The sequence below is a fragment of the Scyliorhinus canicula genome, chromosome 1, assembly GCF_902713615.1.
Source record: "Scyliorhinus canicula chromosome 1, sScyCan1.1, whole genome shotgun sequence".
NCBI lineage: Eukaryota > Metazoa > Chordata > Chondrichthyes > Carcharhiniformes > Scyliorhinidae > Scyliorhinus > Scyliorhinus canicula.
Window position 1 is genome coordinate 88,058,661 of NC_052146.1, and position 24,547 is coordinate 88,083,207.

Consider the following 24,547-nt stretch of genomic DNA (forward strand, 5'->3'; position numbering starts at 1 on the left):
CACACTCTCTCACTCCAACACTCCCATCCACATACACACACTCTCTCACTCCAACACTCCCATCCACATACACACACTCTCTCGCTCCAACACTCCCATCCACATACACACACTCTCTCGCTCCAACACTCCCGTCCACATATACACACCCTCTCGCTCCAACACTCCCATCCACACACATGCACTTTCTCACTCCAACACTCCCGTCCACATACACACACTCTCTCACTCCAACACTCCCATCCACATAAACACACTCTCTCGCTCCAACACTCCCATCCACATACACACACTCTCTCACTCCAACACTCCCATCCACATACACACACTCTCTCACTCCAACACTCCCATCCACATACACACACTCTCTCACTCCAACACTCCCATCCACATACACACACTCTCTCACTCCAACACTCCCATCCACATACACACACTCTCTCACTCCCATCCACATACACACACTCTCTCACTCACACACTCCAATCCACATATACACACTCTCTCACTCCAACACTCCCATCCACATACACTCTCTCACTCCAACACTCCCATCCACATACACACACTCTCTCACTCCCATCCACATACACACACTCTCTCACTCCAACACTCCCATCCACATACACACACTCTCTCACTCCAACACTCCCATCCACATACACACACTCTCTCACTCCAACACTCCCATCCACATACACACACTCTCTCACTCCCATCCACATACACACACTCTCTCACTCCAACACTCCCATCCACATACACACACTCTCTCACTCCAACACTCCCATCCACATACACACACTCTCTCGCTCCAACACTCCCATCCACATACACACACTCTCTCACTCCCATCCACATACACACACTCTCTCACTCACACACTCCAATCCACATATACACACTCTCTCACTCCAACACTCCCATCCACATACACACACTCTCTCACTCCAACACTCCCATCCACATACACACACTCTCTCACTCCCATCCACATACACACACTCTCTCACTCCAATACTCCCATCCACATAAACACACTCTCTCACTCACACACTCCAATCCACATATACACACTCTCTCACTCCAACACTCCCATCCACATAAACACACTCTCACTCCAACACTCCCATCTACATACACACACTCTCTCACTCCCATCCACATACACACACTCTCTCACTCCAACACTCCCATCCACATACACACACTCTCTCACTCCAACACTCCCATCCACATACACACACTCTCTTCACTCCCATCCACATACACACACGCTCTCACTCCAACACTCCCATCCACATAAACACACTGCAACACTCCCATCCACATACACAAACTCTCTCACTCACACACTCCAATCCACATATACACACTCTCTCACTCCAACACTCCCATCCACATAAACACACTCTCTCACTCCAACACTCCCACCCACATACACACACTCTCTCACTCCCATCCACATACACACACACTCTCTCACTCCAACACTCCCATCCACATACACACACTCTCTCATTCCAACACTCCCGTCCACATACACACACTCTCTCATTCCAACACTCCCGTCCACATACATACACTCTCTCACTCCCATCCACACACACACTCTCTCATTCCAACACTCCCGTCCACATACACACACTCTCTCACTCCCATCCACATACACACACTCTCTCACTCCCACACTCCCATCCACATACACACACTCTCTCACTCCCATCCACATACACACACTCTCTCACTCCAACACTCCCATCCACATACACACACTCTCTCTCCAACACTTCCATCCACATACACACACTCTCTCACTCCAACACTCCCATCCACATACACACACTCTCTCACTCCAACACTCCCATCCACATACACACACTCTCTCACTCCAACACTCCCATCCACATACACACACTCTCACTCCAACACTCCCATCCACATACACACACTCTCTCACTCCACACTCCCATCCACATACACACACTCTCTCACTCCCACACTCCCATCCACATACACACACTCTCTCACTCCAAACACTCCCATCCACATACACACACTCTCTCACTCCAACCTCCCATCCACATACACACACTCTCTCACTCCAACACTCCATCCACATACACACACTCTCTCACTCCAACACTCCCATCCACATACACACACTCTCGCCTCCCAACACTCCCATCCACATACACACACTCTCTCACTCCAACACTCCCATCCACATACACACACTCTCTCACTCCAACACTCCCATCCACATAAACACACTCTCTCACTCCAACACTCCTGTCCAGATACACACACTCACTCCAACACTCCCATCCACATACACACACTCTCTCACTCCAACACTCCCATCCACATACACACACTCTCTCACTCCAACATTCCCATCCACATAAACACACTCTCTCACTCCAACACTCCCATCCACATACACACACTCTCTCACTCCCATCCACATACACACACTCTCTCACTCCAACACTCGCATCCACATACACACACTCTCTCACTCCCATCCACATACACACACTCTCTCACTTCCATCCACATACACACACTCTCTCACTCCAACACTCCCATCCACATACACACACTCTCTCACTCCCATCCACATACACACACTCTCTCGCTCCAACACTCCCATCCACATACACACACTCTCTCGCTCCAACACTCCCATCCACATACACACACTCTCACTCCAACACTCCCATCCACGTACACACTCTCGCCCCACACTCTTACTCCCACATACATACTCACTTACACAAACACATTGTTTTGCTTCCACACTTACACACACACTCTCGCACATGCATATTTTCTCACTCCCACACACATGCACTCTTTATCTTGCCCCCAAAGCCCACCAACCCATCCACCCACACACATATGCACTCTATCTTGCTCTCACACTGTCATTCCCACAAACACACTCATTTACTCTCTCAATCATACACACATTAACTTACTCTCTCACTCATACACACACACACTCTCGCCCCACCCACATATACACTCTCTCGTCACACACTCTCTCATTCCCACACACACTCAATTACACAAATACACTCTCTTGCTTCCACATTTACACATACTCTCTCGCACACGCACAATTTCACGCCCCCACCCTCCTACACACATGCACACTCTTTCTCTTGCTCCCCAACCCCACCGACCCACACTCACATACACAATCTCTCGCTCTCACACTGTCACTCCCACAAATACACACTCACTAACTCACTCACTCATACACACACTCTCTCGCTCCCACATACACACACTCTCTTGCTCCAACACTCCCACCCACATATATACTTTCTCGCTCACACGCTCCCTCATTCCCGCACACACACTCACCTACAAACACAAACACACTCTTTCGCTGTCAGTTACACACACATTCTCTCACTCCCACACTCACACCTACTCTCTTGCACATGCACACTTTCTCTTGATCCCAAACCCCACCCATCTACACATTCACACACACTCTCTCGCTCCAACATCACTACACACATACACACTCTCTCGCTCTCACACTGTCATTCCCACAAACGCACACTCACTTACTCTCTCAATCATACACATACGTACTCTCTCACTCCCACACACACACTCACACATAGGGCAGTCAGCCTCTATCGCTCGAGGTCCTCCTCACAACCTGGGGCTCCACAGGATCTCACTCCCTGGCTCTGCAACCAGCCACTCCTTCCCAGGGTGCCAGCTCTTCACTCCTTGGACCACCGCTCTCTGACACCTTGCTCTGATGCGCTATAGCATCTGTACTCCCATGCCCCAACCTGATATAGCTCCTCTGGCTTAGTACCTGCTACATCCTCTCTTTCTGTCAATTCCATTTCCATCTTTTCTCGCTTGTCAACTCTTTTCTTGCAGCTTCTTGTACTGGATTTTCTTTTATCAGAGATTTACTGGGAGTATAGCTAAAACTACATCATCTAGATTGATATCTTCTCTGTTCATCTCTATAAGGTGATTAGTGTAAATTTGCTGCAACTTCAATGAAAATTCACACATTCTTATTTGGATAAGAACCCGGAATCAAATCCCAAAAATCTGACCAGACACTCATCAGAACTGCCATTGACTTAACTGAAGTTGAAAGGTTGGATGGATCAAGGGCAGTTTTTTTAAGAAGAGGGATGATGACAGCACATTTAAAGGAGAGAGAGACAACACACAGGATCGGACTTCCTCTTCAATGGAAATGAGTATGAAGGTGCTACGAATTGCTGTACTTGGTGTCATACCTCTAACAAAGACATATCCACTGTGCTCCTTGTAACCAGTCTGTGTGAGGAGACACATGGTATAGAGGCCCTCATCTTCTTTATGGATGTGAGGGAGAATCAGTTTGGTTGTTTTATCAAAGCACTCAATCTTCAACCACTTGGATTCCTTCAGCAACATACCTGAAATTACAATAAATATTTAAAGCAGCAATCTTAGTCACAAGTGCATTCACAGACAACAATAAGCATTGACATTAATGTTGCGTTTTGAACATACTTATTTTTCTGTTTTCCTTTTTCCCTTTTCTTTAAAAGGTTATTTATTACATCCCCTCATATCTATTACTGGAAAAGTTTGGCAGAGATCCCTAACCTGACATTTCTGCAGTCCTCTTTTTCAGATGGGAGGAGCCTGGTATAATTCAAACCGAAAACCTATCTATGTTGATCGAATTGAAAGGCCAGTATTTCCTCACTGCAGTTAGCTCAGTTGTTAGCTATACTGTGACCAACAATATCGGGGACTGGATTCTCCACCCCACCGTGCCACATTTCTGTTTCACCCTGCCGGTGGGATGCTCCGTTACGCCGGCTGGTCAATGGGGTTTCCCATTGTGTGGCATCCCCATGCCGTCGGGAAACCCCCGGGCTGCCGGCAAAATGGAGCATCCCGCCGGTGGAGCACCCAGCCCCTGAACTTTACTCATGTTCTTATTGGTGTATAACATGAGGTAAATACATAACTATTCCTTGCAAAGTCCAACAAATAACCCTAGCCTGAAATGAACAGCCCTATTCACATTTCCATTCTCTAAACTAATCACGCTTTTAGTGTTTTTGGGCAGTGCTATCAAATAGCATCTTTTCATACTAGATAATAGGCAGTTTTAAAAACAAAAAAATACTTGAAATGCTCAGCAGGTCAGTCAGCATTTGTTGAGGGAGGAAAACAGAATTAACTTTTCAGGCCAATGACTTTTCACCAGGGACAGTTTTTCCTTTTTGGGAGCATGCTTACAAAATTTAACAGCGCTCAGAACTAATTTCATAAATGATTCTTGACGAGGGAGAAGCAAAAACAAAATCTTCAGTCTTACTAATGTGGACGGGTTTTGAGCCAAGGTCACAAAGTGAAAGGTCACAATTTAATCCAATCTTCTTTAAACCTTATTTAAAATTTCAGTATTGCATTAATTGAATTTGTATTCAGTGTCAAATATTCAGTTCTAGGCGTTAATAATGTTTAATTGAATGTGGGTGGTGACATAATGGGCTGTAAATCTAGAGTGTGGATTGTGTGGGTTGGGTGGATACCCAAAAGATGCGCTGAGGAATCCCCTTCCGGAATTCCCAGGTACGGTTTGCACAGTAATTGTTCAGAAGCGGAAACTTCCCCTGGGTAATTGCCCTGCACTGGCAACAATCTGAAAAAGCGATTTTTAAATCTCAAACTTTGGATGGTTCGGAATGTGTTACATCAGTAGTTATCCCAAAACATTAGAAGAATTAAAAGCTCTTCTAACATCTGGGTAACTATTGTACAGACCCACAGGACTCTTCCAAGGGACTCCCCCACCCCACCGTTCCCACCAGGGGATTCCTATACTCTTCCAACTCCCATAAGCCTCCTCCCTATCTGACTACCACTGAACTCTCCCTCACCCCAAAGGGACTGCACCACCTGACAGGCAATCCATAATCCATGGGATTCCCCCCTCCACCCCAGACAAAGCCAACTCTCACCGCTCCCCCAGGGCCAACCTGACATCCTCCTCCCGAGATTCAACTGGACAAACATTCCTCCCCCCCCCCCAACTCCGAGACCCAACACCCCACTCCAAGGCCTAATGCCCACTGACACCCCCACCCCAAGGCCCAATATCGTTACCCTACCCTGAAGTTTGACACCGTCTCCACCCCCAAGGCCCGATCCCCAAACTCTGACCTCACCCTAACCTTTGGCTTGCCCCCTGCCTGATTGTACTCCCCCCCCCCCCCCCCCCCCCAATCCCCAAACCCCGGCCACTCCAGCTCCAGGATGTTCTGGCCTAATATTAAAGATATCGCAAAGGCAAATAGTAAAATAGTGCCGATAAATATCACAGTAAAAATAAATCCAATAGGGAATTCAGGATAAATTTCTTTACTCAGCTCGTGATGAAAATATGGAATTTGTTGCAACATGGGGGTGGTTGAGGTGAGTAGCGTTGTCCATTTAAGTGGAAGATAGATAAGTATATGAGGAAAGAAAGGTGTGAGATTGCACATACACCAACAGAGAACTTCTGGGCCAATGGTCTGTGTCTGTGATTACATCAATGTAATCTAACAGGTCTTTGTGTTACTTTACTAGTTTATGAGGAATAAAGTGTAACTGTAAATTATTGTATTTTATAATGTTTATATCATAAGTAGTAGAGCAGAGACATATTTTGTCCATTATGTCTTTAAGCACTTTATTAATTTTGGAGAATGTATTTTGTATAAAATGAATAAAATTTGAAAGTTGCAAGAGACATTCATTATCTTATTAAGCATTGGATTTGACATGTTTTAAAATTTTGAATGCCATCATAGTCTTCTCGATATTTAACATACCTAAACCTCCAGAGACAGCCGAATAGAATAGGTTCCATTACAGTAAATCAGCTGCACAGCAGTAAGGATTGGATCATTAAAAATGTAATTTTGAAGAACACAAACCATCTCTCAGCCAGCAGACTTCTCCCATGTTGCTTGTCAAGGCTGATGAAAAGGTGCAGGTCAGGGTTAGAGAATCACCCTCTTTACCAAAAGAAGCGTCAAACCCACCAACAATGTCAACACCCAGCTCAAGGAGATTGGCTGAGAAATAAAAGACAGTGATTAGTTACAATTAATGTCACACCAACGTTTCCAGTGAAAACACAGAGTGCAGTGGCAGAATAATGGAAGATTACAACACTGAGACAGGCAGGATTGGGACCAGGAATTCCTCACTTTGGGGAGTCAAATATGAGAGGGCCATAGTTAAACAAGTGAAGAGAGAGGTTAGAATGAGTTGTTTTCTTTAGTAGTAATAATAATCTTTATTGTCACAAGTAGGCTTACATTAACAGTGCAATGCAGTTACTGTGAAAAGCCCCTAGTCACCACATTCCGGCGCCTGTTTGTGTACACCGAGGGAGAATTCAGAATGTCCAATTCATCTAACAGCACGTCGTTTGGGACTTGTGGGAGGAAACCGGAGCATCCGGAGGAAACCCATGCAGACACAGGGAGAACGTGCAGACTTCGCACAGACAGTGACCCAAGCCAGGAATCGAACCTGGGACCCTGGCCCTGTGAAGCAACAGTGCTACCCACTGTGCAAGAGCATTGTCAGAGCATGAAATACATTGCCATAGGGAGTAATTGTGGCTGATACCATTGTACAAATTAAGTGATATGGAATGTAAATCTGAAACAGAGGATGTTGCACAATAAGATAAGAGACCAGAGAATGGATTTAGTTTTAAACAACTGCATCACATGACAGACAGCATAGATTCCTTCTAAACAGTAAACATTGATGCTGTTGCTGCATATTGTTGGAAATCGGGGCAGGCGCCTGTTTGACACCAGTTCACGATGCACCACCCCCTCCAAATAGGTGTGATCGGGACACATGCTACGCACTGTCGCAACCCTGTTGGAGTGGCATCGGCCAGTCCACCCACGATGCTCTGCCTCAGATGGGCTGAGTTCCATCGGCATGGGTCACATGTGGTCAGTGTGGTCGAGAGCCTGACATGCTGGCTGTGGACAGTGTCCAACGGCGCCAAACTCGGCCGAGATCCGTGCTCTTGGCCGGGGGGGGGGGGGGGGGGGGGGGGGGGGGGGGGAGTGGCCAAAAGGTGGGTTGTGGGGTCAGAGTGGGAGGGTATGCGGACCAGCATAGCTGGTGCCATGTTTTATGGTATGTGTGGGGGGTATGGGCATGTGCAACTGCAGCTTGTCAGCTCTGTGCATGTGCGGCTCGGGACCCGGTGATTCTCCGACCCTTTTCCTCGCGTTCCGTGGGTGTTTCACGCATGCCGGTGCTAGCCATTCACCGGTACCGGAATCAGTGAGGGTTTTGTGGATCCTCCATTGGCGTATGCACTTAGCCTCAGGTTCGGAGAATCCAGCCCAGAGAGTAAGCATAAATGGGTAATTTATTAGAGTGGCATGATGTAACCAGTGATGTGCCACATGGATTTGGCTGGATCCTCAACGCTTCACAATTTATATAAATGATTTGGATGAAGGGACTCATGGTATGATTGCTAAGTTTTCTGAATCCACAAAGATGGGTAGGAAAGTAATTTGTGAAGAGAACACACACAGGCTACCAAAGGAGATTGATAGGTGAGGTGAGTAGGCAAAGAACTGGCAAATGGAATATAATGCGTGAAACTGTGGAATTGTCCAGTCAGAATAAAAAAGAAGCACATTATCTAACTGGTGAGAGATTGCAGAGCTCTGAGGTGCAGAGGGATCTGGCTGTCCTAGTGTATCAATCACAAAAGAGTTAGTGTGCAGGCACAGCAAGTAACCAGGAAAGTGACTAGAATGCTAATATTGTATTAGAGAAATTGAATAGGAAGGTTATGCTTCAGTTAGACAGAGCACTGGTGAGACCATATCAGGAATTCTGCTTACAGTATTGATGTCCTTATTTAAGAATGCATGCAAAGTAGTTTTGAGAAGGTTTACTGGACTAATAATAAGTGGCAACTTGATTGAAACATATAGGTCCTGAAGATGTTACGCCACCCTGGGCAACTGTGCAATCGGTACCAGCCCCATGTGCTCCGGAGTCACAACACAAGTGAAATAACCAATAATTCTAATAAAAATTCCCAAAATCTTTGGCCCTTGGCTGCACAATAATTACAGTCACCAGGTTTGTAAGTTGAAACATAATTACTGTTTATAACAAGATTAATGGTGATATATGCAGCAGATAGTTGGTTAAATATTTTAAAATACTTACCTCCTACTGTAACTAGCCTCCCCCACCCTCTACACACACACACACACACACACACACAAGACAGACAAACACACTGGGGGGGGGGGGGGGGGGGGGGGGAGGAAGAGAAATGAAAGAAACATGTAAATGAAAGATAAAAGTGTCTTTGCTCCAGATGATGAGTCCCTGCAGGATTTCTCCACAGTATCTTGGGAATCACAGTCCTTGTTTTGTTTTGCAGCCTGTACTCACATTTTTCCTAGTGAGACAGAGTCCCGGTTTCATCAGGTTTTGCTCTCAGTTTGGGGCCTGACTTCAGGCCCTATTTGCTAGGAATCCAACATTATTGTGACACTGTTTAAAAATGAGGGATCGCCTATTTAAGACAGAGATGAGGAGAAATTCTTTCTCTCAGAGGTTCATTGGTCCTTAGAACTCTCTTCCTCAAAAGTCTTTGAATATTTTTAAGACAGGGATAGATAGACCCTTGATAAGCAATGGGGTGAAAGTTTATCTGGAATGGGCAAGAATCATAGAATCCTTAGAGTGCAGAAGGAGGCCATTTGGCCCATCGACTCTGCACCAGCCCTCCGAATGTGGATCCTACCTTTGCTCAATCACAAGGCCTATCCCCGTAACCCATACTCCACGTAGCCGTTGGACATTAAGAGGCAATTTAACATGGTCAATCCACCTAACCTACACATCTTTGGATTGCAGGGCCGGCTCAAAGCACCGGCAACTCGGGCAGTCGCCCGGGGCACCATGTGCTAGGGGGCGCCAGAGACTCGGGTCCCGCGCATGCGCAGTTGGGCCGGTGCCAACCAGCGCATGCGCGGTGGCCGCCCTCCCCCAGGGCGCCCCCCCTCGGTCCGCCCCCCCGCTCGGTCCGCTCCCCCGGTCCGCCCCCCCGCTCGGTCTGCCCCCTGCTCGGTCCGCTCCCCCCTCGGGTCCCCGCCCCCCCCCTCAGGTCCCCGCCCCTCCGGTCCCCGCCCCCCCCTCCCCCACCCCCCCCCTCCCCGCCCCCCCCCCCGGGTCCCCGCGTCCCCCCTCTCGGCCCCGCCCCCCCTCTCGGCCCCGACCCCCCTCTCGGCCCCCCCCCCCTCTCGGCCCCCCCACCCTCTCGCCCCCCCCCCCCTCCCCCAAGGGCGCCGAAGTTCAGCTTGCCCGGGGCGCCAGCAACCCTAGGGCCAGCGCTGTTGGATTGTGGGAGATAATTGGAGCACCTGGAAGCAACATACGGAAACACGGGGAGAATTTGGAAACTCTACATAATCACCCAAGGTCAGAATCAAAACTGAGTCCCTGGTGCTGTGAGGTAGCAGTGTTAACTACTGTGCCACCGTGCCAAATGTGGAATTGAGGTTACAATCAGATCAGCCATCATCTTATTCAATGTCGGAGCAGGCTCGAAGGGCCTAGGGGTCTACCCCTGCTCCTAATATATATGTTTGTATGTTTTAAAATCAATGTGTGTTACATTAATGTGAAATGGAGTCCATCGACCTTTCATTGTATTTGGATGGTCTCTCATCCAAACAAGACGGTGAATTCCAAAGTGTCAAAGTACAAGACAAGGAGTGTAATCAATGCACCACCTTTCTTTGGAAAAAGGACTTGAACTTGTACAAGCCACATGATGAGCATAGCCATGTTGTCTGTCTGCTTTTAAAAACAGCAAAGGCTGCTTGCAGAGATGGAGAATTCCATCAGGGAAGCCATCAAACCAGCAGCTGTTCAAACGAGCAAACACAGTCAGGGGCTGGTTTAGCACAGGGCTAAATAGCTGGCTTTTAAAGCAGACCAAGGCAGGCCAGCAGCACGGTTCAATTCCTGTAGCAGCCTCCCCGAACAGCTGCCGGAATGTGGCGACTAGAGGCTTTTCACAGTCACTTCATTTGAAGCCTACTTGTGACATTAAGCGATTTTCATTTTTTCATTCATTTCATTTCATTTTCATCAGCAGCAATAACTTGAATATGTATAAGGACTCTCCTTCACCTTTTCCAACTTCAAATTCACCTGGGCAGCATGGTAGCACAGTGGTTAGCACTGCTGCCTCACAGTGCCATGGACCCAGGTTTAATTCCGGCTTTGGGTGACTGTGTGGAGTTTGCACTTTCTCCCCTTGTCTCCTCCGGGTGCTCCGATTTCCTCCCACCAACCAAAGATGTGCGAGTTAGTTGGATTGGTCTGTATCAAAAAAATTGTCCCCGAGTGTCTAGGGATTTGCAAATTTGGTGGGGTTACAGGGATGGGGTGGGGGAGTGGGCCTAGGTAGCGTGTTCTTTCAGAGGGTTGGTGCAGACTTGATGGGCTGAAAGGCCTCTTTCTGCACAGTAGGGATTCTATGAGAGCCATCCTTGTAGAAATTCAAGTACAAGAGGCCTCACAGTTTACTGAGAAACCTCTGCTTACAAGATTTGCACTTCAATTAGAAGCATTGACTCATCTTAGAAACTATAGGCTTCCATGAAAGAGAGATTTAAAAATTATGCATTGGAATAATTTTTTTTGCTTTATCTGTATGTAATCTTTGTGTCTGCAATATCGTGTGTTAGGTTGCTGAGTGATATATCCTGTTTTCCAAAACCTTTAGGGCATGCGTAGGATAAAAATCTTGCTGGTGGATTATTTGAATTGGGACCTCTCCGAAGATAGGAAAATATATACACCTCACATACCAAACACTTTGATCATGGGCAGCAAGAAAATACATATATTTAAATATGACACGTCAGCAGCTTTCAGTGAACTTTTAATGGCCTTGGTTGGTGTGGAACATATGAAAACTTTTGGTGATTAGATAAACCAACAAACAAAGTTAACGCAATTAAGAAAGAAAGAACTAGTGTAGGCTAAACAACTGTGTATGTGACTAAAAAAATCAGTCAAGGGCAAAGGCCGGAGCAAAATAAATGTATTGATGCAGTTTAAAAAAAAATTAAAGTTGCACAGGATTAATTTATCCAACAAGAGTTTGCAATAACATATAAATTGTCTTTTAGACCTTTATACTGTGATTATATAAAGTAAAATGATGCTTAGTGATCTGAGCAAACCAGAGTGGAACTGAATCATTCCAGTTCTAGCACACGCTATCCAAGTGATGGTGACTCTGAAAGGGTTAACTGTCATCAATCTGGTGGGAAGCAAATCCATTGGTCACTTACATTGCAGCCTGAGAGAATCACCTCCTGAATCTGAGCCTTGATGTCCTGTGAATGATCAAAAACACACATGTTGGAGGATTTTTGGTAAATATATAAATACTGATCCAGAACCTGCTATGAAAATAATGTTGCGGCTAATGACTCACTGCCAGTTCTGCACAAATATCACAGGCATTTTAATATGGGAATTGAAAGTTGCTGTCTAAGCTTTGTTGTTTCGCCAATGGATTTGCACATGACATTTCGCTGTCTGGCTCCTCAATGAAATGCATTAAACTGTGAGAAATCCCTGTATTTGCTCAGTAGATATGAACTAAACTTACCAAAGTTAAATCAAGTAATTTTCAAGTCTAACTACCCCTTGAACACTATGATCCTTGTTAATTACTCCAAGTCAATCTCTCTGGCACTGGAAATTGACTATTGTAAATGCACAATCTTGTTCCGTCAGATTTTGAACTGTCGGTAGAGATTTTAAAAATGGATTAACTTAAGTAAGTCTTTTCAGGTCTCAACACCACAATGTCCGCATCATGGGGTTGCTGGAGGGCATCGAGGGAAGGGACCCAAAGGACTACATCGCCCAAATGCTGGGTAACCTAGTCGGGAGAGACAGCTTCCCCAGCCCCCAGAACTCCCCAGGGCACACAGGTCGCTCCGGCCTAAACCCAAAGCAGGGGAACAACCGGGAGAGATAATCGCTAAGCTGCACCGGTACCAGGACCGGGAATAGATCCTGAGGCACGCCCGACAAACAAAGTCGAGTTCATGGGAAGGACACAGAATCAGGGTCTACCTTGGGGTGGATCTTGCAAAAAAGAGGGCCGAGTTCAATAGAGCAAAATCAGCGCTCTATATGGGTCACATACCAGGGGAAGGAACAATAGTTTGGCACCCCGGCGGAAGACGATGAGTTTGTCAGAGCAAACAACCTAGAGAGGGACCAAACCCGGCAGCGGTGAGGGCATGCCGAAAAAGGACCACAGTCTGAATGAATAATGGTGAGCAGAGGCATCTGTGTAGACTTTGTGTTTGCGCGGGACAGTCGTGTCTTGTTTTAAGTTTAAAGTTGGGAGACGGAGAGAAGGGAGCAGTGACAGGGAAAGCAGGTGAGAGGGCAAGGAAGGGAACAGAGGCAGGCAATCAGAATGGACACAGTCCTAACCAGCCTGGGGAGGGGAGCCACCGGACTAGTCGGGAGGGCTATCACAGGAAGACAGGTAGTAAGGGGGGCCGTGGCACACCTCTCAGGGGAGAGGGAGCATCTGGCTAAGGGGGGGAGGGGGGGGGGGTCACAGCAGAAGGGAGGGAGAATACAGGGGGCAGACAAGGGGAGGACAGGGGGTCAGGGGGACTCACAGAACAGACTGGGGACAAAATGATAAGGAAGGGTTGGCAGAAAGGCACAGGCCCCGACGGGCATGGAGCAAGTCGAGAAATCAACATGGCGCCGCAAGCAGCCACTTTGGAGTGTCCCTAAACAAAGGGAAACCCCGGAGTGCAGGGGTGCACCCACGTGGCGTGCACACAGTTGGCAGCCATGTGAGGTTCCCTCTGGACAAAGGGAAACCCTGGGGTACAGGGGCCCGACCTCGTGGTGAGAGCGGCGACTGCGGCCATTTTGGACAGTCCCCTAACAAAGAAAAACGCTGGAGTGAAAGGGCGCGTCCAACAGCTGAGTATGGTTGATCCCGCAGGATCAGGGGGACAAAAAAACCCCATCAGGATCGTCACCTGGAATGTAAGGGGACTTAACGGCCCAGTGAAAAGATGCGAAGTCTTCGCCCACTGAGAAGCCTGAAGTCTGACATATTCTCCCGACAGGAGACACACCTGAGGGAGAAGGACAGCCTGCTGGTAGGAAAGAGCTTGGTGGGATAGACGTACCATTCATGCTACGGGACGAGGGCTAGGGGAGTAGTCATACTGATCAGTAAGAGGACCAGATTTACTGAGACCAGGACGGTTACTTTATTATAGCCTACAACGCACGTAGAGACAGGAAAGAGAGGGCGGCCAGACACCAGCTGATCGACTCCACCTTGGAGGTCGACTGAAAGTACTGCCTGACCGTAGAGCTGCTGGCGGAGAGGAAAAAGCTACAAACGGACTTTAACCTGCTATCCACCAGGAAAGCAGTGCACCAACTCCGCCAAACACGGAGGACCTTCTACGAACACAGGGAAAGGCTGTCCGCCTATTAGCTCACCAGCTGAGAAAGCAGGCAGCCACGTGGGAAAGTGCATGGACAGCTGCTGGACAGAGCCCGAACACCACTGGACGAGACCAGATGGAAATAGGAGGATGAACTGGGGACAGAAGAGGAGTGTGGACTCTGGAGCGAAGCACTGAGCAGGGCTAATTCCACCTCCTCCTGCGCAAGGCTCAGCCTCATGCAGTTCAAAGTGGTGCACAGAGCACAGCTGACCAGAACCCGAATGAGCAGGTTCTTCCCGGTGGCGGAGGATAAATGTGAACGGTGCCAGAGTGGCCCGACCAACCACACCCACATGTTTTGGGCTTGCCCCAAACTTGCTGGTTCTCGACAGCCTTCCCCGAGGTGATGTCCAAAGTTGTGGGGGTGAGGGTGAAGCCATGCCCAATAGTGGCAATCTTTGGGGTATCGGAGCAGCCAGAGTTACACATGGGGAAGAGGGCCGACGTCCTAGTTTCGCTTCCTTAATTGCATGCCGGAGAATCCTGCTCGGCTGGCGATCAGCAGCTCCACCCACAGCTGCAGATTGGCTTGCCTGACCTCTCGGAATTTCTCCACTTGGAGAAGATTAAGTACGCCAACCGAGGGTCGGAGGAAAGCTTCCTTCCAGCAGAGGGCAATTTGTCGGCCTGTTCCAAAACCTAATTGAGGCCAACAGAAACTAGCAGAGAGGAAAATGGGAAAGTAAAAAAGGAATGGCAGGAACGCACTACCAAGCGAGAAGGGGAGAGGAAGAGAAGAGGGAGTCTGAGGGGGGCAAAAGGAACAACACAAAGAGAGGGGGAGGGGTAAAACCATCCCCATCGACAAGATGGATACAACTGAAATTGGCAGGATAAGAGAGGGAAAGGGGGGGAACAGAGGTGGAGGGGGAACATCCCCCCCAAAAGAGCAGGGAGGGTATCCGGGAGGTGGCTTGGGAAGGGGGGGGGGGGGGGGGGTGTTGCTAGGGAGGGGGTCGGCTGAGGAGGGGAGGGAAAGGAGGATAGCACACCGAGTCAGATGGCGACAAACTGTAAATAAACATGAGAAATTATTTTGTATTGTGCAGCAAACAAACACAAACTGCAATGTATATAAAACTGAAAATGCCAATAAAAAAATATATTTTAGAACATAGAACATAGAACAGTACAGCACAGAACAGGCCCTTCGGCCCTCGATGTTGTGCCGAGCCATGATCACCCTACTCAAACCCACGTATCCACCCTATACCCTGTAACCCAACAACCCCCCCCCCCCAACCTTACTTTTTAGGACACTACGGGCAATTTAGCATGGCCAATCCACCTAACCCGCACATCTTTGGACTGTGGGAGGAAACCGGAGCACCCGGAGGAAACCCACGCACACACGGGGAGGACGTGCAGACTCCGCACAGACAGTGACCCAGCCTGGAATCGAACCTGGGACCCTGGAGCTGTGAAGCATTTATGCTAACCACCATGCTACCCTGCTGCCCAAATTTTAAAAATTAAATAAGTTGTTTTACTTTTTCTTTCTGTCTATTTTACCTCTTTTAATCCAATCTTTATTTCCCTCTTTATTTCTCATTCTGTACCCAATCTAACATTAATTCACCCACTTTAATTTACAATTTATTCACAGTCCTAGTATTTTTAACTTTACAACCCTTCAGGTCTGATGAGTTAAGGACATCCACAATTGCTTGTCTCATTCACCCAGATCTACGAAGCCCTGAAGATGGCACCACTCTTTTTCAATCTGGCATTTCCACCAATTTGTAGTGCAATCTATGAAGACAATTAAATGGAGAATGGCAAGGCAAACATGTGGGCCTTATGATCACTAGACTTAATCAGGAATTCTCTGTCGGCGGGTTCCTCCGCTCCGCAAGCAGCGCACCCATGCCCGCGGGTTTCCCGAGGGCATGGGTGGCCACAGTGGGAAACCCCCATTGGCCAGATCGGAGGATCGTGCTGCTGACAAGGGCATTCCGCTCTGGATAACACGGCTGGTGGAGTGGGAGATGCTGTAAAGTTGTACTGAGCTCTGCCAGCAAAGGCCCATGTCATTTGGTTGTCATGGGCATAGCAGGCCCAGGTCAAGCCAGTTGAAAGACAGCTGTGAGCTTTAACAACTGGACACACAGCTGGCTATGCTGTGTACAGACGCACAGACTCAGAGTCAATCTGACTAAATCATATGGGGGACGAAGACCCCAACAGGTGCCAAGTAAAAAAAAAGGACTGCTTTTGGGGTAACCACATGCAGAGTGCTGATGAGGACGGAGTTCATCTTCAATTAAACAAAGTTTGTGAAGAGTGAAACACACCAGAATCACCAGAGGGAACTTTGCAACAGGAGGTTTTGAGTGAAGGTTTTTTTTTAAGAAGGACACTGGACGATTCATCTTGATGAAGCAGAGAGAAGTCATCCTAACAATAATAATCATTGCAGTGTTAATGTATGCCTATTTGTGACTATAATCTTTATTATTGTCACAAATAGGCATACATTAACACTGCAATGAGGTTACTGTGAAAATCCTCTAGTCGCCACACTCTGTTGCCTGTTCGGGTACATTGGAGGGAGAATTCAGAATGCCCAAATCACCTAACGAACACATCTATCGAGACTTGTGGGAGGAAATTGGTGCATCCGGAAGAAACCATAACAGACTTGGGCAAATGTGCAGATTCCGCACAGACAGTGGCTCAAGCTGGGAATCGAACTTGGGACCCTGGCGCTGTGAAGCAACAGTGCTAAGCATGAGGAATTGAACTTAAAGGGTGGTGTTTTGTTCAAACATAGCATGGTGTTTTCAATTGTGTGAAGAAATTAAGGGGATAACATTTCTATAGTTTAGCATCTTAGTTGCTTACTGAGTATTTAGTCAATGGAGCTTGTGGGTGTTTTTCAAGCCTACTCCAGATCAGTGCTTTCTTCTTTTATCATTACCATCCCTATTCTCTGCTTTTAGTTCCATGATGTCTTTGTAATTTAGTTTCTCCCTGAAACCTATCCCTGACGTTCCCTTTTTTCACCAACTCACACGGCCCACATATTTTCAACAGCATAAAACCCATCATATTTTTCCTCTGACCAGTTCCATAGAGGAATGACGTTTAACTCTGTTTTTCTGCCCTTGCCTTTGCCTCCCTGATCGCCCGTCGTAGAATCCTGTTTGGCTGGCGGTCAGCAGCACCGCCCAGAGCTGCAGACTGGCTGGCCGACCTCTCGGAATCTCTCCAAATGGAGAAAATCAAATTCGCCATCCGAGGGTCAGACGACGGCTTCCACAGAACGTGGGAGCCATTCATGCAACTGTTCCGGGACCTGTTTGTGGCCAACGTACAAGAGGAAGAATAGTCGGGTGGCCAAGAATCAGGGGAAAATGGACGGGAATCGGGGGAAGGTAGCCGGGGGGGGGGGGGAGGGGGGGGGTGGCTATGGGTTCGTTACGGGAGTTTGATGGCTAGCTAAGGCCCAAAACCAAACTAAATAAATGCCAATAAACATGTGCCTCGGCCGTATTGGGGAATGTAAAATATGTATGCCGGCTAAAGGGGGGAGGCCACAGTTATTATTACGAAGATGCTTACCTGTAAATATATATGTTAATTTTTGCGTGTTCTTTTTTTTTTCCTCTCTCCCTAACAATTTGTAATTTGTTCAATATAAAACATGAAAACTGAATAAAAAACATTTATTAAAAAAAAAACTGTTTTTCTTTCCTCAGATGTTGCCAGGCCTGCTGAATTTTACAGCATATTTTGTTTTTATTTCAGATCTCCACATCTTCAGTATTTTGCATTTATACTCTGGTTTAGTTGATGTTGATTTTAGCTGATTTGTTACAGTAAAAGTCTGAAAGTGAAATCCTGTGTGATTTTATTTTTGCATGGGTCATCTGCACGTTCATACCTCATTTTAAAAGTTATCGATCTACACAGGGATTGTAACACATGTTAGTTAATTACTAAGTGCAGCGAAGTCTGGGGGCAGGATTCCTCATCCCGACCCGTCAGTTTTCTGGTGCGGCATGCCCCAGCTGGCAGCGGGATTATCCGTCCCGTCAGCTGGAAAATGGGGTTTCCTATTGTGGACAGCCCCACGCTGTCGGGAAATCCCCGGCGTGGGTGCGCTACTGGCGCAATGGAGAATTCCAACAGAGGATAATCCAGCCCTGGGAAGCAGCAGTTAAAACACTGGGGCGAAATATGCTGAAGCTGCAAAGTATATTGGGCTGGATTCTACATTTCAGCGGCTAAGTGCCAGCTAAAACAAAGAATTCTCGGGTGCTTTATGACGCCAAAATTTGCGCGAACCATAACCGATTCCAGGACTGGTAAGGAGCTAGCAACCGTGCCGGGTACAACTCCCAGCTCCCGCACCAAAAACGGCTGGAAAATGGCCGGGTCTGTGGCCGCGCAAGCGCATGGCAACGGCCATACAACACGGCGCCGGTTGTGTGCAGACCCAATCTGCCAAATATGTCTTCCCTGTCCACCCAATGGGCCACCCCTTACCAGTCCCTCCAGCCCTAACGGAAGCCCCCCCCCCCCCCCCCCCCCGGGCCAGCAACACGGCTCCCGGCCGACTGTGGTGCCGCTGGATCTAGTCCGCAGCAGCTACGCCGAGTTCCCGACCACTCAGACCACACGTCAACCGCCTGGTCCAGTCAGCCCATCGGGGGCGGAGCATCAGGGGAGGGCCTTCCGATGACATGCCATTGGCCGTTCCAATGGCATGCACCATGCAACGCGTTGACGCCATTTCGGACGGGTCGGTGCATGGCTGACCGGAGTCAAACTGGTGCCACCCCAAATTGGGCATCGGAAGGAATTCTCCACCTGATCGCCGATCACAATATTGCCATCGGGCAACGGATAATCCCGCCCATTGTATTTATAATATTGTTTAGGTTTCACTCCTACTTCTTCATAAGTTTTCAGTTTCTAACTTAAAGTTAAATTTTCAGTTTGCTTCTTTTTCTTTGCATCTTTTCACTTATCATGTGGAAGGCACATCTCACACAGTTAGTAATTTCTGAAGACACACTGACAAAATAGTAAACAAGAAGCTGAATCACAAAAAGAAACAAATGCACAATAAAGTCTTAAATGGCTGCAGGGCCTTTCAAAATACCAGCAACACTAGGTGGAGAAGTGCAAATTTCCCTGGGGAAAAGTCTGCCATCTTCAACAAGGAAGTTTCAAGAAATCAGGGATCTTTGGGAAGAGTTCATCCTGGGGCTAAAACAAGATTGGACATGGAGTTCAGCAGAAAGATTGAGTGATATTGGGTATTGTAAAGCTGAAGAAAAGTGTTTTGGCCCAGATTCTACATAGATATATCCGATAGTAATGCCAGTCCAGATCAGAATTGGCAAAAGCAAGAAGACCTCCCATAAAGGGTCTGAAATAATTTTGTCTTTATGCCAATGGTAATACAAATGCTGCCAGAGGAGAAGACTAGCTTTAATAAATTGCCTTAAATGCGAATCACGCAAGAACATGAGCAGCTCTCTATCAGTATTAAAAATTCAGTCAGAGGGTAATGTCCTTTGAGTTGCAAACAGAGTTCCATAGCCAGTATTTTATCAACCTCTTCCCGCTGGGCTGGGAGACAAAAAGACTGGAAAAATAGTGCGGAAGGTGTTGGCTAGCATGCCTGACATCTTCCTGCTGCCATGTTATTTTTCTAAAAGCAGGAGAGATGGCTAGCTCCCCACTGAGAACCCGGTTAAGTCATTCAAAGGTGCAATTGAGTGCCGCTTCCTGCCTCGGCAGACATTTTGCCTGTATCAGGGGCTCTCTGCCATATTAGGGACTATTCAATGAAACCTCCTGCCAGTTGCTTTTGGTGGGGGGAGGGGTAACCTCGTTTTTGGGTAGTCCATGGCCTATTGAAGGGGTCCGTGAGAACACTAGATGCCAACATGGCATTGGCCCTATATTCCATGGGCAACCGCCCACCTGGATCGTCGATGCTTACCTGCCAAGCCTCGGCTCCCCCAGTCCTGACTCACCAGCCTTTGAGGGTTCCCAGCCATCAATGTATCCTTATCCTGCAGCTGCAGCCTCATCTAGGTCACCATTGGTGGTGGTGTTGCTGAGGCTGCTGAAGGGCTGGCCCTCTGAATGGGAGACAGTTTGCTGCCCTTAATAGGATCAGCAGCCCCGAGGGCGGCCATTTAAGTGGTTGCCACTGGGAATATGCCTCCCTTGTCTTGTCACCAGCCTAACCAGGATAGCTTCTTGCTTGCAGCCCTCGTGTTGGGACCTCAACCATCCCATATTTGCAATTGAATATGAAGGTGCAAAGTTCTGTTACGCCAAAAGGAAACAGGCAAATTAACATCAGCCATCCACTATCCATCCATAACCGATGCAGAACAACACCGTGAGAGATAGAATCAAAATTGAGGACAAAGATAAATTGGCTCGGCATGCCAGCTTCTTACAGGACATGCAAATTTCTGTGAAACAACAGCTAAAAATCCCTGATACATGTATTCCAGTCTCTACAGAGAAAACCCAATTCATACCCTTTGAGGTATAACAATCTGAAAGTCAGTTTATTTTGCCAAACCTAAAAGGTTAAAAAGCTTGAGTAAAAGTCTATACAAATTATTGTTAGATGCATGAAGGCATTCCTTTTTTACATATCAAAACCTTTAGATCTTGGCAGTGAGTTGAAATTGCTGAAACTGCTAATTGATAAACACACGAGACTTACTATTCACAAGAACTGTAGCATATGAGGATGCCTCTCCATGAGCATTGGTAGCGACTGCAGAGTATTCGCCAGAGTCCTCTGGGCTGCATCTAGTGTGGAAATAGGTCAATTTGTTTGGAATTCACAATGTTTATTGGCTTCTAAATTGGCATTTAAATAAATTTTAAATGTCCCCACAATCCCAGAAGACCATCAGCTGAGCTCCCCTTTTCTGAGAGCTGACTGGTGATGATTTAACCCAAGGGTCCCCACAACTCAGGTGAGGGGCAAGATTGTTAAAAGGGCAGCATGGTGGCAAAGTGATTAGCACTGCTGCTTCACAGTGCCAGAGATCCGGGTTCAATTCTGACCTTGGGTGACTGTATGTGTGGAGTTTGCACATTCTCCCCATGTCCGCATGGATTTCCTCCAGATTCTCCGGTTTCCTCCCACAGTCCAGGCTAGGTGGATTGGCCGTGTTAAATTGCCTCTTAGTGTCCAGAAGGTTGGGTGGGATTCCGGGTTAGGCGGGTCCTCTTCGGAGGGTCGGTGCAGACTCGATGGGTTGAATGGCCTACTTCTGCACAGCAGGGATTCTATGATTCTCAGTCTGGGCATCAAAAAGCTGGTCCAATCAGAGTTCATATTGAAAACCATTACCTTATTTTGTTTTCTCCTTTCTCATCACCGCTGAAGTAGGTATCCTTAGAATTAGCTTCAATTGGATCATATATCAAGGGCAATGGTGCAAACTATAACCCAGTTTGTCCTTCAATGTTTCTATTCAAGGGTAGAAATTACTCTGCCCTATTCTTAAAACTTGGGAAACATATTCAAATGCAATTCCTGCATTTGCTATTCCAACAAAGATGTTAACCAATTTCTTTTTTTTTAAATTTAGAGTACATAATTATATTTTCCCCAATTAAGGGACAATTTAGCGTGGCCAATCCACCTAACCTGCACATCTTTGGGTTGTGGGGGTGAACCCACGCAGACACAGGGAGAATGTGCAAACTCCACACGGACAGTGGCCCAGGGCCAGGATTCGAACCCGGATCCTCAGTACCGCAGTCCCAGTGCTAACTACTGTGCCACGTGCCACCCTTGTTAACCAATTTCTAACACTTGGTGGTTGTAAAAGATATTATGCTGAATGAAAATAGAGTTGCAATATTCACTTCCTGTATAAGAGTCATTAAGAAAACTGACAGTGAAAAGTATAAAGGTTCAACATAATTATTCTTCATGATTTTATATTATTTATATATTCAGTTGCATGCTAAATAAACAATATTTACCATTGATTTTTAAAAACAAAGATATCTTACCTACTAATTTCAAGAATCTGTAAACCAATTTTATTTTCAATTGTGTACTTGCCAGGAACAGCTGTTGGTTGAATCTGAACTCCATCTTTATACCTGACAGTAATAATGATTCATTTATTAAAATCCATACCAAGGAACAATAGAAAACAATTCTTTACTGTTGGCAAAATGTAGCAATACAACATTTGTTAATAATGATAAGTTTTATAAAATGCTTATGTTTTAAACTGTTTCTTTTAATTCAAAGTTTAAAAGGAATATACCGCGTCTTATAAATCCCCCCAGCGTTCCCGACAGAAACGGCCGGAGAAATGCCGGGTCCGTGGCCGCGAATGCGCACGGCGACGATCTGCAGCGGCCACACAGTACAACATGGCACCGGCGTCGTGTGGACCCGGCCTGCTAGATAGTACCCCTCTGTAACCCCTCCTCGCCGCCCCCAGACCCCCCCCCCCCACCAGTGCCACCAGCCCCTGTCTCAAAACCCCCCCCGGAACAGCTCCCCCCCCCCCCCCACCCCCCCCCCCACTGTGACGGTGCTGGACACAGTCCGCAGTCGCCACGCGAGGTTGACAAAAACTGAGACCAGACGTGGTCCACGTTGTTGGGAACTCGGCCCACCGGCATCGGGAAGGGCCTTCAGGTGACGTCCTGAGGCCGTCCCAGCGGCATGCAGAATACTTACCAATGACGCCGCTTCAAAGTGGAGGGAGCATCTGAAAACAGGCACCGTCCCTGATTTCAGGGTCAAAAGGGATTCTCCGTCCGATCGCCGAATGCAATTGCAGCGTTGGCAAGCGGAGAATCCCGCCCTTAGTCTCAGAATGGAGAATTTCTGTAAAGATTACGGGCATGTGTTTCCCACACGCCATCCCAGATGGCAACAAGATTCACCGACGCGGTGGAGGAGAGGATGACCTGTACTCCGGCCCGTGAAGGAGGCTGCCAGACTCCGCAATTTGCCATGCCTGGGTGCAGGTGCCAGAGGCAGTCAGCGTCGTGGGCAACACTGTCTGGACCGCCCAGCAGTACCTACAAAAACTGCACAACCTCCTCAGTGAGTAGGTAGCACAGTGCCCCTGGCACCAACCCCGAGCCCACACATCAGTAACCCTAACCCCAGGCCCCCCACCCCCCCCCCCCCAGTTCCCCCCCCCCCCCCCACCCGGAGGGCGGCAGAGCCCCCAACCTGAACCACATGCCTGCACCCATATCGGCAGCCATGGCCGGGTGCCCTGGCCATCGAGGCCACCAGCCAGCCCCCCACCCCACCCACTGCCCCGGGCTGGTCAGACTGTCTAACGCTTTTGTTTCCTGTTTGTCCCCACCCCCCCCCCCAACTCCCTGGAGAAGGGTGCCCATAACCAGCGGGAGACGAAAGGACATGCGGCCCCTAACCATTGCAGAGCAGAGGGCCCTGGATGTGGTCAGCGGCCAAAAGGAAAGGGAGGTTGCCGGGGTGGAGTTCGGCCGCAGGCGAGGAAGTGAGACGCCACTTAGTTGCAGTTCCCCATGGCACGTGTGTCAACCACCCCCACACCACCTTCACCACCCCCCATCCACACGCTTATCCTCACCACCCCCGGCCCACCGTCTAATCATGAACAGTTGGAGATGGGGCGGGTCCATTTGGCGTCCCCCACCCCCAGCCAGTGCCACAGCCGGAGCCCCCCCAGTGAGTTGAGCAGTGACGAGAGCAGCTTAGACGGCAGCCAACCTCTCGAGATTGATGAGACCCTGGAGCTCGAGTCAGAGGATGGCAGTGATTTCCCATCACAGCTGTCTCCAACACCCTCCATCATCCCAGTGACACTCACCTCAGTTGGGCACTTTAGTAAAGAGACTCCTGGGACACTATCTGGTGCTCACCACACAGCTGATCCGGTATAGCAGCTGGA

At 48.0% G+C, this 24,547-nt stretch overlaps 1 protein-coding gene across 1 annotated transcript in view; it reads right to left on the reverse strand.

Annotated features, from left to right (window-relative positions):
- myom3 (myomesin 3) overlaps positions 1 to 24,547 on the reverse strand; it is a 175,781-nt gene that overhangs the window by 124,927 nt on the left and 26,307 nt on the right. Inside the window, exons 5-9 of the mRNA XM_038795011.1 lie at positions 22,650 to 22,742; positions 21,340 to 21,428; positions 12,420 to 12,464; positions 6,975 to 7,115; positions 4,290 to 4,451 (exon numbers count right to left, since the gene is read on the reverse strand). Of these exons, the coding sequence (XP_038650939.1) occupies positions 4,290 to 4,451; positions 6,975 to 7,115; positions 12,420 to 12,464; positions 21,340 to 21,428; positions 22,650 to 22,742 (530 nt within the window). The remainder of the gene's footprint in view (positions 1 to 4,289; positions 4,452 to 6,974; positions 7,116 to 12,419; positions 12,465 to 21,339; positions 21,429 to 22,649; positions 22,743 to 24,547) is intronic.